At 40.0% G+C, this 13,976-nt stretch overlaps 1 protein-coding gene across 1 annotated transcript in view; it reads right to left on the bottom strand.

Annotated features, from left to right (window-relative positions):
- The window catches only part of BTAF1 (B-TFIID TATA-box binding protein associated factor 1), a gene marked incomplete in the record, with an annotated part of 442,652 nt that overhangs the window by 179,707 nt on the left and 248,969 nt on the right, over nucleotides 1-13,976 (bottom strand). The window contains 5 exon segments of the mRNA XM_053692938.1: nucleotides 7,427-7,601; nucleotides 8,175-8,317; nucleotides 10,804-10,953; nucleotides 11,056-11,160; nucleotides 11,528-11,648. Coding sequence (XP_053548913.1) covers nucleotides 7,427-7,601; nucleotides 8,175-8,317; nucleotides 10,804-10,953; nucleotides 11,056-11,160; nucleotides 11,528-11,648 — 694 coding nt within the window.

The raw sequence follows: 13,976 nt of genomic DNA, 5'->3' as shown, positions 1-13,976 counted from the left end.
TGTGCAGTAGACGTTCCTTCTTCGAAGAAGGATTTGGGCACAAAGAAGGAACAACAATCTCTTGATTGATATTCCTGTTAGTAACTACCTTAGGTAAGAACCCAGGTTTAGTACGCAGAACTACCTTATCCGAATGAAAAATCAAATAAGGAGAATCACAATGTAAGGCTGATAATTCAGAGACTCTTCGAGCCGAGGAAATAGCCATTAAAAATAGAACTTTCCAAGATAACAACTTTATATCAATGGAATGAAGGGGTTCAAACGGAACGCCCTGTAAAACATTAAGAACCAGGTTTAAACTCCATGGTGGAGCAACAGTTTTAAACACAGGCTTAATCCTGGCCAAAGCCTGACAAAAAGCCTGGACGTCAGGAACTTCTGACAGACGTTTGTGTAACAGAATGGACAGAGCTGAGATCTGTCCCTTTAATGAACTAGCAGATAAACCCTTTTCTAAACCTTCTTGTAGAAAAGACAATATCCTAGGAATCCTAACCTTACTCCAAGAGTAACCTTTGGATTCACACCAATATAGGTATTTACGCCATATCTTATGGTAAATCTTTCTGGTAACAGGTTTCCTAGCCTGTATTAAGGTATCAATAACTGACTCAGAAAACCCACGTCTTGATAAAATCAAGCGTTCAATTTCCAAGCAGTCAGCTTCAGAGAAGTTAGATTTTGATGTTTGAAGGGACCCTGTATCAGAAGGTCCTGTTTCAGAGGTAGAGACCAAGGTGGACAGGATGACATGTCCACCAGGTCTGCATACCAAGTCCTGCGTGGCCACGCAGGTGCTATTAGAATCACTGATGCTCTCTCTTGTTTGATTCTGGCAATCAATCGAGGAAGCATCGGGAAGGGTGGAAACACGTAAGCCATCCTGAAGTCCCAAGGTGCTGTCAGGGCATCTATCAGGACTGCTCCTGGATCCCTGGATCTGGACCCGTAACGAGGAAGCTTGGCGTTCTGTCGAGACGCCATGAGATCTATCTCTGGTTTGCCCCAACGTCGAAGTATTTGGGCAAAGACCTCCGGATGGAGTTCCCACTCCCCCGGATGAAAAGTCTGACGACTTAAGAAATCCGCCTCCCAGTTCTCCACTCCCGGGATGTGGATTGCTGACAGGTGGCAAGAGTGAGACTCTGCCCAGCGAATTATCTTTGATACTTCCATCATAGCTAGGGAGCTTCTTGTCCCTCCCTGATGGTTGATGTAAGCTACAGTCGTGATGTTGTCCGACTGAAACCTGATGAACCCCCGAGTTGTCAACTGGGGCCAAGCCAGGAGGGCATTGAGAACTGCTCTCAATTCCAGAATGTTTATTGGCAGGAGACTCTCCTCCTGACTCCATTGTCCCTGAGCCTTCAGAGAATTCCAGACGGCACCCCAACCTAGAAGGCTGGCGTCTGTTGTTACAATTGTCCAGTCTGGTCTGCTGAATGGCATCCCCCTGGACAGATGTGGCCGAGAAAGCCACCATAGAAGAGAATTTCTGGTCTCTTGATCCAGATTCAGAGAAGGGGATAAGTCTGAGTAATCCCCATTCCACTGACTTAGCATGCACAGTTGCAGTGGTCTGAGGTGTAAGCGTGCAAAGGGTACTATGTCCATTGCCGCTACCATTAAGCCGATTACCTCCATGCATTGAGCCACTGGCGGGTGTGGCAAGCACTTTGAAGTCTTGTTAGCCTGTCCTCTGTCAGGTAAATCTTCATTTCTACAGAATCTATAAGAGTCCCCAGGAAGGGAACTCTTGTGAGTGGAACGAGTGAACTTTTCTTTTCGTTCACCTTCCATACATGTGACCTTAGAAATGCCAGTACTAACTCTGTATGAGACTTGGCAGTTTGAAAGCTTGAAGCTTGTATCAGAATGTCGTCTAGGTATGGAGCTACCGAGATTCCCCGCGGTCTTAGTACCGCCAGAAGAGCAACCAGAACCTTTGTGAAGATTATTGGAGCTGTAGCCAAACCGAATGGAAGAGCCACAAACTGGTAATGCCTGTCTAGGAAGGCAAACCTTAGGTACCGGTAATGATCTTTGTGAATCGGTATGTGAAGGTAAGCATCTTTTAAATCTACAGTGGTCATGTACTGACCCTCTTGGATCATAGGTAAAATTGTCCGAATAGTCTCCATCTTGAATGATGGAACTCTTAGGAATTTGTTTAGGATCTTTAAGTCCAGGATTGGTCTGAAAGTTCCCTCTTTTTTGGGAACCACAAACAGATTTGAGTAAAACCCCTGTCCCTGTTCCGATCGTGGAACTGGATGGATTACTCCCATTAACAAGAGCTCTTGTACGCAGCGTAGAAACGCCTCTTTCTTTGTCTGGATTGTTGACAACCTTGACAGATGAAATCTCTCTCCTGGAGGAGAGTATTTGAAGTCCAGAAGGTATCCCTGAGATATTATCTCTAGCGCCCAGGGATCCTGGACATCTCTTGCCCAAGCCTGGGCGAAGAGAGAAAGTCTGCCCCCCACTAGATCCGATCCCGGATCGGGGGCCCTCAATTCATGCTGTTTTAGGGGCAGCAGAAGGTTTCCTGGTCTGCTTGCCCTTGTTCCAGGACTGGTTAGGTTTCCAGCCTTGTCTGTAGCGAGCAACAGCTCCTTCCTGTTTTGGTGCAGAGGAAGTTGATGCTGCTCCTGCTTTGAAATTACGAAAGGAACGAAAATTAGACTGTCTAGCCTTAGCTTTGGCTTTGTCCTGAGGCAGGGCATGGCCTTTACCTCCTGTAATGTCAGCGATAATCTCTTTCAACCCGGGCCCGAATAAGGTCTGCCCTTTGAAAGGTATATTAAGCAATTTAGACTTAGAAGTAACATCAGCTGACCAGGATTTTAGCCACAGCGCCCTGCGTGCCTGAATGGCGAATCCTGAATTCTTCGCCGTAAGTTTAGTAAGATGTACTACAGCCTCCGAAATGAATGAATTAGCTAGTTTAAGGACTCTAAGCCTGTCCGTAATGTCGTCCAGAGTAGCTGAACCAATGTTCTCTTCCAGAGACTCAATCCAGAATGCCGCTGCAGCCGTGATCGGCGCAATGCATGCAAGGGGTTGCAATATAAAACCTTGTTGAACAAACATTTTCTTAAGGTAACCCTCTAATTTTTTATCCATTGGATCTGAAAAAGCACAGCTATCCTCCACCGGGATAGTGGTACGCTTAGCTAAAGTAGAAACTGCTCCCTCCACCTTAGGGACCGTTTGCCATAAGTCCCGTGTAGTGGCGTCTATTGGAAACATTTTTCTAAATATCGGAGGGGGTGAGAACGGCACACCAGGTCTATCCCACTCCTTAGTAACAATTTCAGTAAGTCTCTTAGGTATAGGAAAAACCTCAGTACTCGCCGGTACCGCAAAATATTTATCCAACCTACACATTTTCTCTGGTATTGCAACTGTGTTACAATCATTCAGAGCCGCTAACACCTCCCCTAGTAATACACGGAGGTTTTCCAGTTTAAATTTAAAATTTGAGATATCTGAATCCAGTCTGTTTGGATCAGAACCGTCACCCACAGAATGAAGTTCTCCGTCCTCATGTTCTGCCACCTGTGACGCAGTGTCTGACATGGCCCTAATATTATCAGCGCACTCTGTTCTCACCCCAGAGTGATCACGCTTACCTCTTAGTTCTGGTAATTTAGCCAAAACCTCAGTCATAACAGTAGCCATATCCTGTAATGTGATTTGTAATGGCCGCCCAGATGTACTCGGCGCTACAATATCACGCACCTCCCTCTGAGCGGGAGATGCAGGTACTGACACGTGAGGCGAGTTAGTCGGCATAACTCTCCCCTCGTTGTTTGGTGAAATTTGTTCAATTTGTACAGATTGACTTTTATTTAAAGTAGCATCAATACAGTTAGTACATAAATTTCTATTGGGCTCCACTTTGGCATTGCAACAAATGACACAGGTATCATCCTCTGAATCAGACATGTTTAACACACTAGCAAATAAACTTGCAACTTGGAAATACTTTAGCAAAGGTTTAATCCCATTAGCAAAGATAACAAATTCTGAAAGCAGGAAACAAATTACAGAATAAACGTTTTTTATCTCAGTCAAACTATAATTCTCACAGCTCTGCTGAGAGAAATTACCTCCCTCAAAATAAGTTTTGAAGACCCCTGAGCTCTGTAGAGATGAACCGGATCATGCAGGGAATACGAGTTTCTGACTGAAATATTTGATGCATAGTAAAAGCGCCAAAAAACGGCCCCTCCCCCTCACACACAGCAGTGAGGGAGAACAGAAACTGTCAGAAAACAGATTAAGCAACTGCCAAGTGGAAAAATAGTGCCCAAACATTTATTCACTCAGTACCTCAGTAAATGAAAACGATTTTACATTCCAGCAAAAACGTTAAACATAATCTCTAGTTATTAAACAGCTTTATGTATTTCTTACAGTGTAATTCTAGTGAAGTACCATTCCCCAGAATACTGAAGTGTAAAGTATACATACATGACATTATATCGGTATTGCAGGATTTTCTCATCAATTCCATTGTCAGAAAATAAAAACTGCTACATACCTCTATGCAGATTCATCTGCCCGCTGTCCCCTGATCTGAAGTTTACCTCTCCTCAGATGGCAGAGAAACAGCAATATGATCTTAACTACTCCGGCTAAAATCATAACAAAAACTCTGGTAGATTCTTCTTCAAACTCTGCCAGAGAGATAATAACACACTCCGGTGCTATTTTAAAATAACAAACTCTTGATTGAAGATATAAAACTAAGTATAATCACCATAGTCCTCTCACACATCCTATCTAGTCGTTGGGTGCAAGAGAATGACTGGGAGTGACGTAGAGGGGAGGAGCTATATGCAGCTCTGCTGGGTGAATCCTCTTGCACTTCCTGTTGGGGAGGAGTAATATCCCAGAAGTAATGATGACCCGTGGACTGATCACACTTAACAGAAGAAAAGAAGACCCCCTTGTAGGAAACTAAGATATCGTTCTAGTTTTCTATCCATTGGGTCCTTGAAGGAAGTACTATCTTCAAGTGGAATGGTGGTTCTCTTAGCTAGAGTAGAGATGGCTCCATCAACCCTTGGAAGAGTGTTCTATAGTTCTAGGTGAGAGCTAAGAACAGAAAACTATTTCTTGAAAGAGAAGGATAGAAACTCCAGGTTTCTCCTATTCCTTGGAAATTATATCAGCTATCAGAGAAAGAACAGGGAAGACATCAGGATACTATGGTTTGGGTTTAGAAATAAAATCCAATTTCTGTGCTGGTTTTTTCCTCAGCCCTTTAAACCTCCATTACTCCTAAAGTTTTCAGAACCTCCTTAAGCAAATACCTTAAGTGTTCCAGCTTAAACCTAAAGGTAAAGGTTCATCCTCTTTGTCATCATCATTAGAGAAGTCTGATGAAGATAGTTCACCCTCTGAACAGATTCATTACCAGAGTCCTGTATTTGTCTGTTACTTCAGGACCCAGCAGGACTAACGGTCCTGGTATCAGAAGAGCAATTTTTAATCTCTCTTGTGCGCTTGCCTGAAGATGGCATTGCACCAAAAGCAGCAGACACTGCTGACTTACTAGGATATAAAGTCTGGGGGGGGAAAGGAAGAAAAGTTAAACTGGAGTACTGGTGCTGAATTATTTGAACCAGTATTTTGATTGCCAGAACTCAGCAATGCAGTTTTGCAGGGGTGTGATTGAAGAACTTTGGCCGAGCATACTAAATAAGTTTAGGACTAGGGCCTGCAGAGTGAGACTGAAGAACAGATGACAGACAGGTGCCACATAGCTGAGCTGGAGGACACACTATAATTTGATTTGCAGAGAAGACATTTATTATGGTCAATAAAGACCTCATATCTCTCCTTCAGGTGCCCCCTCAGCAGTTTCGGTTTGTTCCATGTCACCCTTCATTGCAAAGGCCCACCAATATCAATATCCCACTCAGATATTAGAAGGTGTGATAAAGAAATTTAGTATAGAACACTATCAAATCAATGTGTAATATGACTGAGGAAAAAACATTTACAGTTTGATACTGGACCCCCGGATAAACTGACACTCACTAATAAGCCCCTGAAATGCTTTAGTCCGTCTTACCCCTCGTGTGATAAGGCTGCAATCCCAGCTGAGATTCAGACAAATAGAGGGAGAGGTGGAGTGTATGCCCTGCAGCTTGGTGTTGGTTAACAATAAACAGCACCTCAGCTTAGAATGCCGTCACTGACAGACTAAAAACACTTCCCCATAAATCAAAGAGCTTCGGTCCTGCAACTAATAAGCCCCTGGTCTTATCTTCTGAAAAAAACGTATCCAAGTAGTACCTATGTCGTCACCGACAGACAGTGGTCTGCAGACCTGAACACTCTGTATCAAAGACCAAAAAAAATGCTTATGTACACATGCATGCACCGGCTCCTGAAATAAAGGCACTGGACATAAGAGAAACAGAGCAGGCGGATAGGAGGATGCATATCATAAGCACACACTTTCTCCTATAAAGAATAGCCTGTGAACAGAGAAAGGGGGGGCAGTAACTTACCTCTGCTCTAGTAACCAGCTCGATACGACTACCTATGATGGAAAACACAGAGTATTAGTCCCCTGTAACTAACAGGTGAGGACCAGATAAGGGAGCAAAAACAGCACTGTTACACATAGTGAGGCTAGAGAACGTCCCTGCGACACCCCAAAATGCACAACTCTGACAAGAAATTCAGCTGCAACTCCCCTAACCCTCTCTTCTAGGAACTATCCATTGAGGGTAGTCATATATTGCAGAGCACCTCCATCTCTGCCTACCTTCTAGATGAGGCAAATGAGGAGGAGGAGGAAGAGGAGGAGGAGGAAGTGGGACGGATAGTTGAATGCTTTGATTGGGGTGTCTTTGCCTCCTCCTGGTGGCCAGGTGATGTAATTCCCATTTGTAGAAATAGGATTTAGTGGACTCTCACTACCATTAGAAAGAAATAAAATAATTACCGTTATACATATTTTTACAAATATTACCAATTAATAAACTCACCTAGATCTAAACAACAACAAACAAAATGAGTGTAAAGGTAGTGACCAAATGATTATTTTACAGCTATAAGTAGACCCATAATTTAAATGGTGGCTCAAACAACTTTCAAATTAGAGGCATATATAGTTATATAGTTAGGGGGCAGAAAGGGCCTATGTTCAATATCTAACAAAATAGAACCAATGTTGTGTGGGATTGGTTATCATGAAAATCACCTGGAAGAAAAATGATTGTATCTTGAAAATAAGAAGTTTAACATCCTATATATTGCTATCTTCATCACAAAAAAAGCAACTGGGTTTGCAATACTTCATTAAAAAGATGCAATTTCTCCAATTTCAAAAGAGGGGTCTCTTGTTCACATTGTAGTGCTTTAGTTTGAATATTTTTTTTTTTTTTTAAATAGGTACCTTTTGTTGTGCTGCCCACTCACATATCACAAGAGCCACACTAATACGTTGTAAGGCAGATTTTGAGTTCAAATGGAAAAGCAACAGTTGAGCCAGTGATTCAGCAGGCTTTATTTCTTGGGATGCAGTGTTTACACTTGGATCGCAAATACAGCCACACAATGATCCCAACAACCTAAAAACAAAAATAAAAAGACAATGTCCCTTGTGTTATTTATGCTTTCGTTTAGATATCAAGCATGGTAGGGAAAATCATAAAACACGTAAATGTGCACACATTGCTAACAATGTTTATTACAAAACATTTAATGGATTTCACAGATAACTAGCTTTAATATTGCAGCTTTGTATATACATTCAAAAGCTAGACAAACAAATTTGACTATACTACTGAGTAAACTGAGCATTTCAAAATCACAAGACATAAATTACAAATAAAACCATGTGTACTTTTTAAATAAGTCAGTGTAAACATTTTTAGAAAATATGTAGTGGCAGTAGAAAATGACAGATACAATAAAGGTGTTAAAGAATGCTTGACACCATCTTAATCTTTCTTTTAAGGAGGAATATGGGCAGGCTAGATTATCTATTGGTGTGTGTCTGTGAAAAGATCATCAAAGATTATAAAAATCTAATAAAATGGTCATTCATTATATAGTTTATATACACAATTGAAGGATTTTAATATCTTAACAGAAAAGGGCGGGGGGGGGGGGGAGTTCAATAAAAAAACTTGCACACTGACTTTGCTGCGGCCACACGAGTTCGTATCACAACATAGTCCCTGGTTGCTGGGTCCTCTGTTATGCTGTCTGATCCAGCTATATATTCCTGGTTAACTTCCTTTGTTTGGCTTTGGAATTGCCGCAGTTTTCCACTGGTTTTCTCCTACGTGGGGGAAGAAAATTAATATATATGTTGGGTGGGAAGAGAGGGGATTAGAAGTACTTTTCCAAAACAATTTTTTTCATCACTATAATGTGGCCACTAATAGTAACAGTTTCATGAACTTCATTTAATAAAACTTATTTCATATAACTGCAACCTTCAAACCTAGTTAGCTGTGATAAGTCACTAAATAATTGAAGTACTAAAATAAAAAGAATTTAAGTCAACTAGTACTTAAAATCCAGTAACTCTGGAAAGCACAAGGTCGAGAGAAAAAAAGGAAAGAAAAGCAATAGGGAGAAAGTGCACGTACATATCAAGGGGTCCATTCATTAAGTAAATGGGTGGTGAAGCAAAACATTTCAATTTCCGCCATTAACTAGGCATTATGAAGGGACAAACCCATTGAGTATCTCCTGCAAGAAGAGCCGAGTTAGCTCTGCACATTGCATAGTTAATGTTGTGTACAATTCAACTAAAATAGGAGAATTGCAGGTGAATTGTATGCAGCATTAACTATGCAATATGCAGGCTAATTCAGCTGCTCTTGCCGTTGATAATGCATAGTTAATGAAAGATATAAAATGACCTCCGATTCACCTGCAATACATCTCTTTGTGACTAGAGACCCAAGTGGTACAGAAGGGCTGACGATTCTAATCTGTTCCCGACTGCTGGATACATTCCTGAACAGCACAAATTCCAGATGGAATAGAGCCATTTAGCAATAAATAAACATATTTACAGTGTCCGTAGTAGCAATTTAAATACACTAGTGTCTACAAGATGTACTAGCGCTTCATGTACCAGGTTCTCCCCCTGTTCCTTTTAGCATCATAGCTAACAAAGACAAGCTAGTTGAACCAAAAAAAAAGTTATTTCCAGCCTCCCCCTAGTCATGGGTGCCGCCATGTTGAAATCTTTCACTTACATTCCATTACGGACCTTCAGATACCTGTAGTGTAACCTAGGTTCCATAATAGCAGCACCCATTATTAGAGGGAGTCGCATGAAATGTATTTAGTGCTCATTTAAATGCTAAAAGTGTTAATACCAACGCTGCTCATAAAGGGATGTGTGTGTAGGGGTGAAATCTACAATGCACATAGCCAAAAAAAGAAGCAGAAGCTCTAGTACTGTCTTCTTTTCCCATTCAAATCACATAGAATCTACTTACAGGAATAATTTGTGCCAATAACTGGTAAAATTTGGCAAGATATTGCTTCTATTATTCTCTCCTGATAAGCTGTTGCATGTCAGGAAACTAGAGTAAAGGAGGGGTTGCATGGATTTTTAATGTAGTCGACAAAAAATACAAATAAAAATCCACTATACAGTGTCTCTGCTTTTTCATCCAGAACTATAAATTCAAGCTATTGCCATAATCCAAGAATGATATATAAGATCTTTTAAAAGGTTTAAATGTGGGTTTTCCAGCTGTAACCGTTTCTAAATACTGTGCTAAAATACTAAAAAAAAAAAAAAAAAAAAAAAAACTTATTCCATCTTTCCTGCGTTTTAGTGTACATAAAAAAAAAAACCTCACTTTTCTTTGGTCATGCTAAAAGGAAAACTAACAGAGGTGTCCAACCTTTTTAAATGAGGTGCTACATTGCTATTTTAGTCAGCAAACTGGGATGACCAATGTCAAATTTCTATATACAACATAAATACACTTAAAGGCTGAGAACCTAACTTTTCCCCATTAAAGGATTAAATTACTCCCACAAAAAGGATTAAATTGCTTCATCAGCGTTGAAGATCACCAAAAGACTGATGGTTCACAATTATGGACTGCATTGATAGACTGTTTCAGCCATAGAACCCATCACAAAAAAGTGCTTTGGCCACAATGACTATTGCTTGGGGAGAGTTAAACGACATGCTTCATTGACTGGGATAACTAACTTTGATGGTTTAGTTCACTGTTACTTCAAAATAAAAACAACATGGTTTTCACACATCATATTCACAGTTTTACATGTTTTCTCTTTAAAAAGACAGTCAAGTCCAAAAAAAAACTTTCATGTTTTAAATAGAGCATGCAATTTTAAACAACTTCCCAATTTACTTGTATCACCAATTTTGCTTTGTTCTCTTGGTATTCTTAGTTGAAAGCTAAAACTAGGAGGTTCAGATGCTAATTTCTTAGACCTTGAAGACTGCCTCTAATCTGAATACATTTTGACCACTAGAGGGCATTAGTTCACATGTTTCATATAGATAACATTGAGCTCATGCACGTAAAGTGACCTAGGAGTGAGCACTGTTGGCTAAACTGCATGTCTGTCAAAAGAACTGAAATAAGGGGGCAGTCAGCAGAAGCTTAGATACAAGGTAATCACAGAGGTAAAAAGTGTATTTATATAACTGTGTTGGTTGTGCAAAACTGGGGAATGGGTAATAAAGGGATTATCTATCTTTTTAAACAACAAAAATTCTGGTGTTGACTGTCCCTTTAAAGTTTAAATATCATTGATAATTACCTTAGATTTTGTTTTCACCTCCAGCAGCATGTTTAAATCAATAGGCATATGGGAAGGCTGCATCATTAAGCACAGCCAAGCTCCCATCCATGGGCAAGCAGCAGCTACCACATACTGTACAGATGCCTTGTTGATTAATTCCTTCCAAACCTGGTGGGGGGGCAGAATAATATGTGAAGGAGCAGGTTTTTGTTTTGTTTTCTTCTCACAAATTTAGAATTGTATAACAATTTCCCAAACAATATATCCTACCTTATGAATGAGTTCAATAATTTCTTGGTTGCTTTCCAAAATACAGATCTGAAATATATGACGAAGCATGTCTTGCAAAATTGGTGTCAACCAGCCTGAGCAGTTCTATAAAAACAAAACCATAAGACACACATGGAATTAGGCAAATGTACTTAAAGGGCCATAATAGTAGAAACATAGATACTATTACAGCATGTAATTTTAAACCATTATGGTCATTTAAACAGAGTATTAAAAGAATGATCCTTAACAATTTAGTTCACTGCATATTTGCTAAACCTGGAGAATTACACATATGCATTGATACATTAAAGACAGTAGGATAGTCATTGTTAAAGGACTCCATGAAAACATTGAGAGAAAAAAAAAAAAAATTCTTTATTATCTTAGAAGTTCAGCCCTTCGTCTACATTACTTTGCCAAGTAACGTGTGCGCCTAATTCTACTACTAAATTTTATAGAAATTACCAACCTGGTCTTGTGTAGATAACAGAGTACATAAAGTCTCAAGGGCTGCTTTTCGGACGGACGATATTGTGTGACGTAAAAATGGCCATACTCTTGGAACTAATGTTGTAAGGGACTGCTGATTACTAGTGGAGAGAAGATGACAAAACAAAATAATCCTATTTATTGGGTTTAAACCAAGACAGTTTATTTTAATATTTGGCTAATTTCAATTGTATTTATTTTTACAAAAACAAATAAAAAAAAACATAATTTATGTAAGAACTTACCTGATAAATTAATTTCTTTCATATTAGCAAGAGTCCATGAGCTAGTGACGTATGGGATATACATTCCTACCAGGAGGGGCAAAGTTTCCCAAACCTCAAAATGCCTATAAATACACCCCTCACCACACCCACAAATCAGTTTAACGAATAGCCAAGAAGTGGGGTGACAAGAAAAAAGTACGAAGCATAAATATAAGGAATTGGAATAATTGTGCTTTATACAAAAAAATCATAACCACCACAAAAAAAGGGTGGGCCTCATGGACTCTTGCTAATATGAAAGAAATGAATTTATCAGGTAAGTTCTTACATAAATTATGTTTTCTTTCATGTAATTAGCAAGAGCCCATGAGCTAGTGACGTATGGGATAAAGACTACCCAAGATGTGGATCTTCCACGCAAGAGTCACTAGAGAGGGAGGGATAAAATAAAGACAGCCAATTCCGCTGAAAAAAATCCACACCCAAAAATAAAGTTTAAATCTTATAAAGAAAAAAACTGAAAATATAAGCAGAAGATTCAAACTGAAACAGCTGCCTGAAGTACTTTTCTACCAAAAACAGCTTCAGAAGAAGAACACATCAAAATGGTAGAATTTAGTAAAAGTATGCAAAGAAGACCAAGTTGCTGCTTTGCAAATCTGATCAACCGAAGCTTCATTCCTAAACGCCCAGGAAGTAGAAACTGATCTAGAAGAATGAGCTGTAATCCATTGAGGCGGAGTTTTACCCGACTCAACATAATCATGATGAATTAAAGATTTCAACCAAGATGCCAAAGAAATGGCAGAGGCCTTCTGACCTTTCCTAGAACCGGAAAAGATAACAAATAGACTAGAAGTGTTTCTGAAATTCTTAGTAGCTTCAACATAATATTTCAAAGCTCTAACTACATCCAAAGAATGCAATGATTTCTCCTTAGAATTCTTAGGATTAGGACATAATGAAGGAACCACAATTTCTCTACTAATGTTGTTAGAATTCACAACCTTAGGTAAAAATTTAAAAGAGGTTCGCAACACCGCCTTATCCTGGTGAAAAATCAGAAAAGGAGACTCACAAGAAAGAGCAGATAATTCAGAAACTCTTCTGGCAGAAGAGATGGCCAAAAGGAACAAAACTTTCCAAGAAAGTAATTTAATGTCCAATGAATGCATAGGTTCAAACGGAGGAGCTTGAAGAGCCCCCAGAACCAAATTCAAACTCCAAGGAGGAGAAATTGACTTAATGACAGGTTTTATACGAACCAAAGCTTGTACAAAACAATGAATATCAGGAAGATTAGCAATCTTTCTGTGAAAAAGAACAGAAAGAGCAGAGATTTGTCCTTTCAAGGAACTTGCAGACAAACCTTTATCCAAACCATCCTGAAGAAACTGTAAAATTCTCGGAATTCTAAAAGAATGCCAGGAAAAATGATGAGAAAGACACCAAGAAATATAAGTCTTCCAGACTCTATAATATATCTCCCTAGATACGGATTTACGAGCCTGTAACATAGTATTAATCACAGAGTCAGAGAAACATCTTTGACTAAGAATCAAGCGTTCAATCTCCACACCTTTAAATTTAAGGATTTGAGATCCTGATGGAAAAAAGGACCTTGCGACAGAAGGTCTGGTCTTAACGGAAGAGTCCACGGTTGGCAAGAGGCCATCCGGACAAGATCCGCATACCAAAACCTGTGAGGCCATGCTGGAGCCACCAGCAGAACAAACGAGCATTCCTTCAGAATCTTGGAGATTACTCTTGGAAGAAGAACTAGAGGCGGAAAGATATAGGCAGGATGATACTTCCAAGGAAGTGACAATGCATCCACTGCTTCCGCTTGAGGATCCCTGGATCTGGACAGATACCTGGGAAGTTTCTTGTTTAGATGAGAGGCCATCAGATCTATTTCTGGAAGTCCCCACATTTGAACAATCTGAAGAAATACCTCTGGGTGAAGAGACCATTCGCCCGGATGTAACGTTTGGCGACTGAGATAATCCGCTTCCCAATTGTCTATACCTGGGATATGAACCGCAGAAACTAGACAGGAGCTGGATTCCGCCCATACCAGAATTCGAGATGCTTCTTTCATAGCCAGAGGACTGTGAGTCCCTCCTTGATGATTGATGTATGCCACAGTTGTGACATTGTGTGTCTGAAAACAAATGAACGATTCTCTCTTTAGAAGAGGCC

This window comes from Bombina bombina, chromosome 9 (assembly GCF_027579735.1).
Source record: "Bombina bombina isolate aBomBom1 chromosome 9, aBomBom1.pri, whole genome shotgun sequence".
NCBI lineage: Eukaryota > Metazoa > Chordata > Amphibia > Anura > Bombinatoridae > Bombina > Bombina bombina.
The sequence above is the reverse complement of the archived record's forward strand: the minus strand, read 5'-3'. Positions and strand labels throughout refer to the sequence as shown.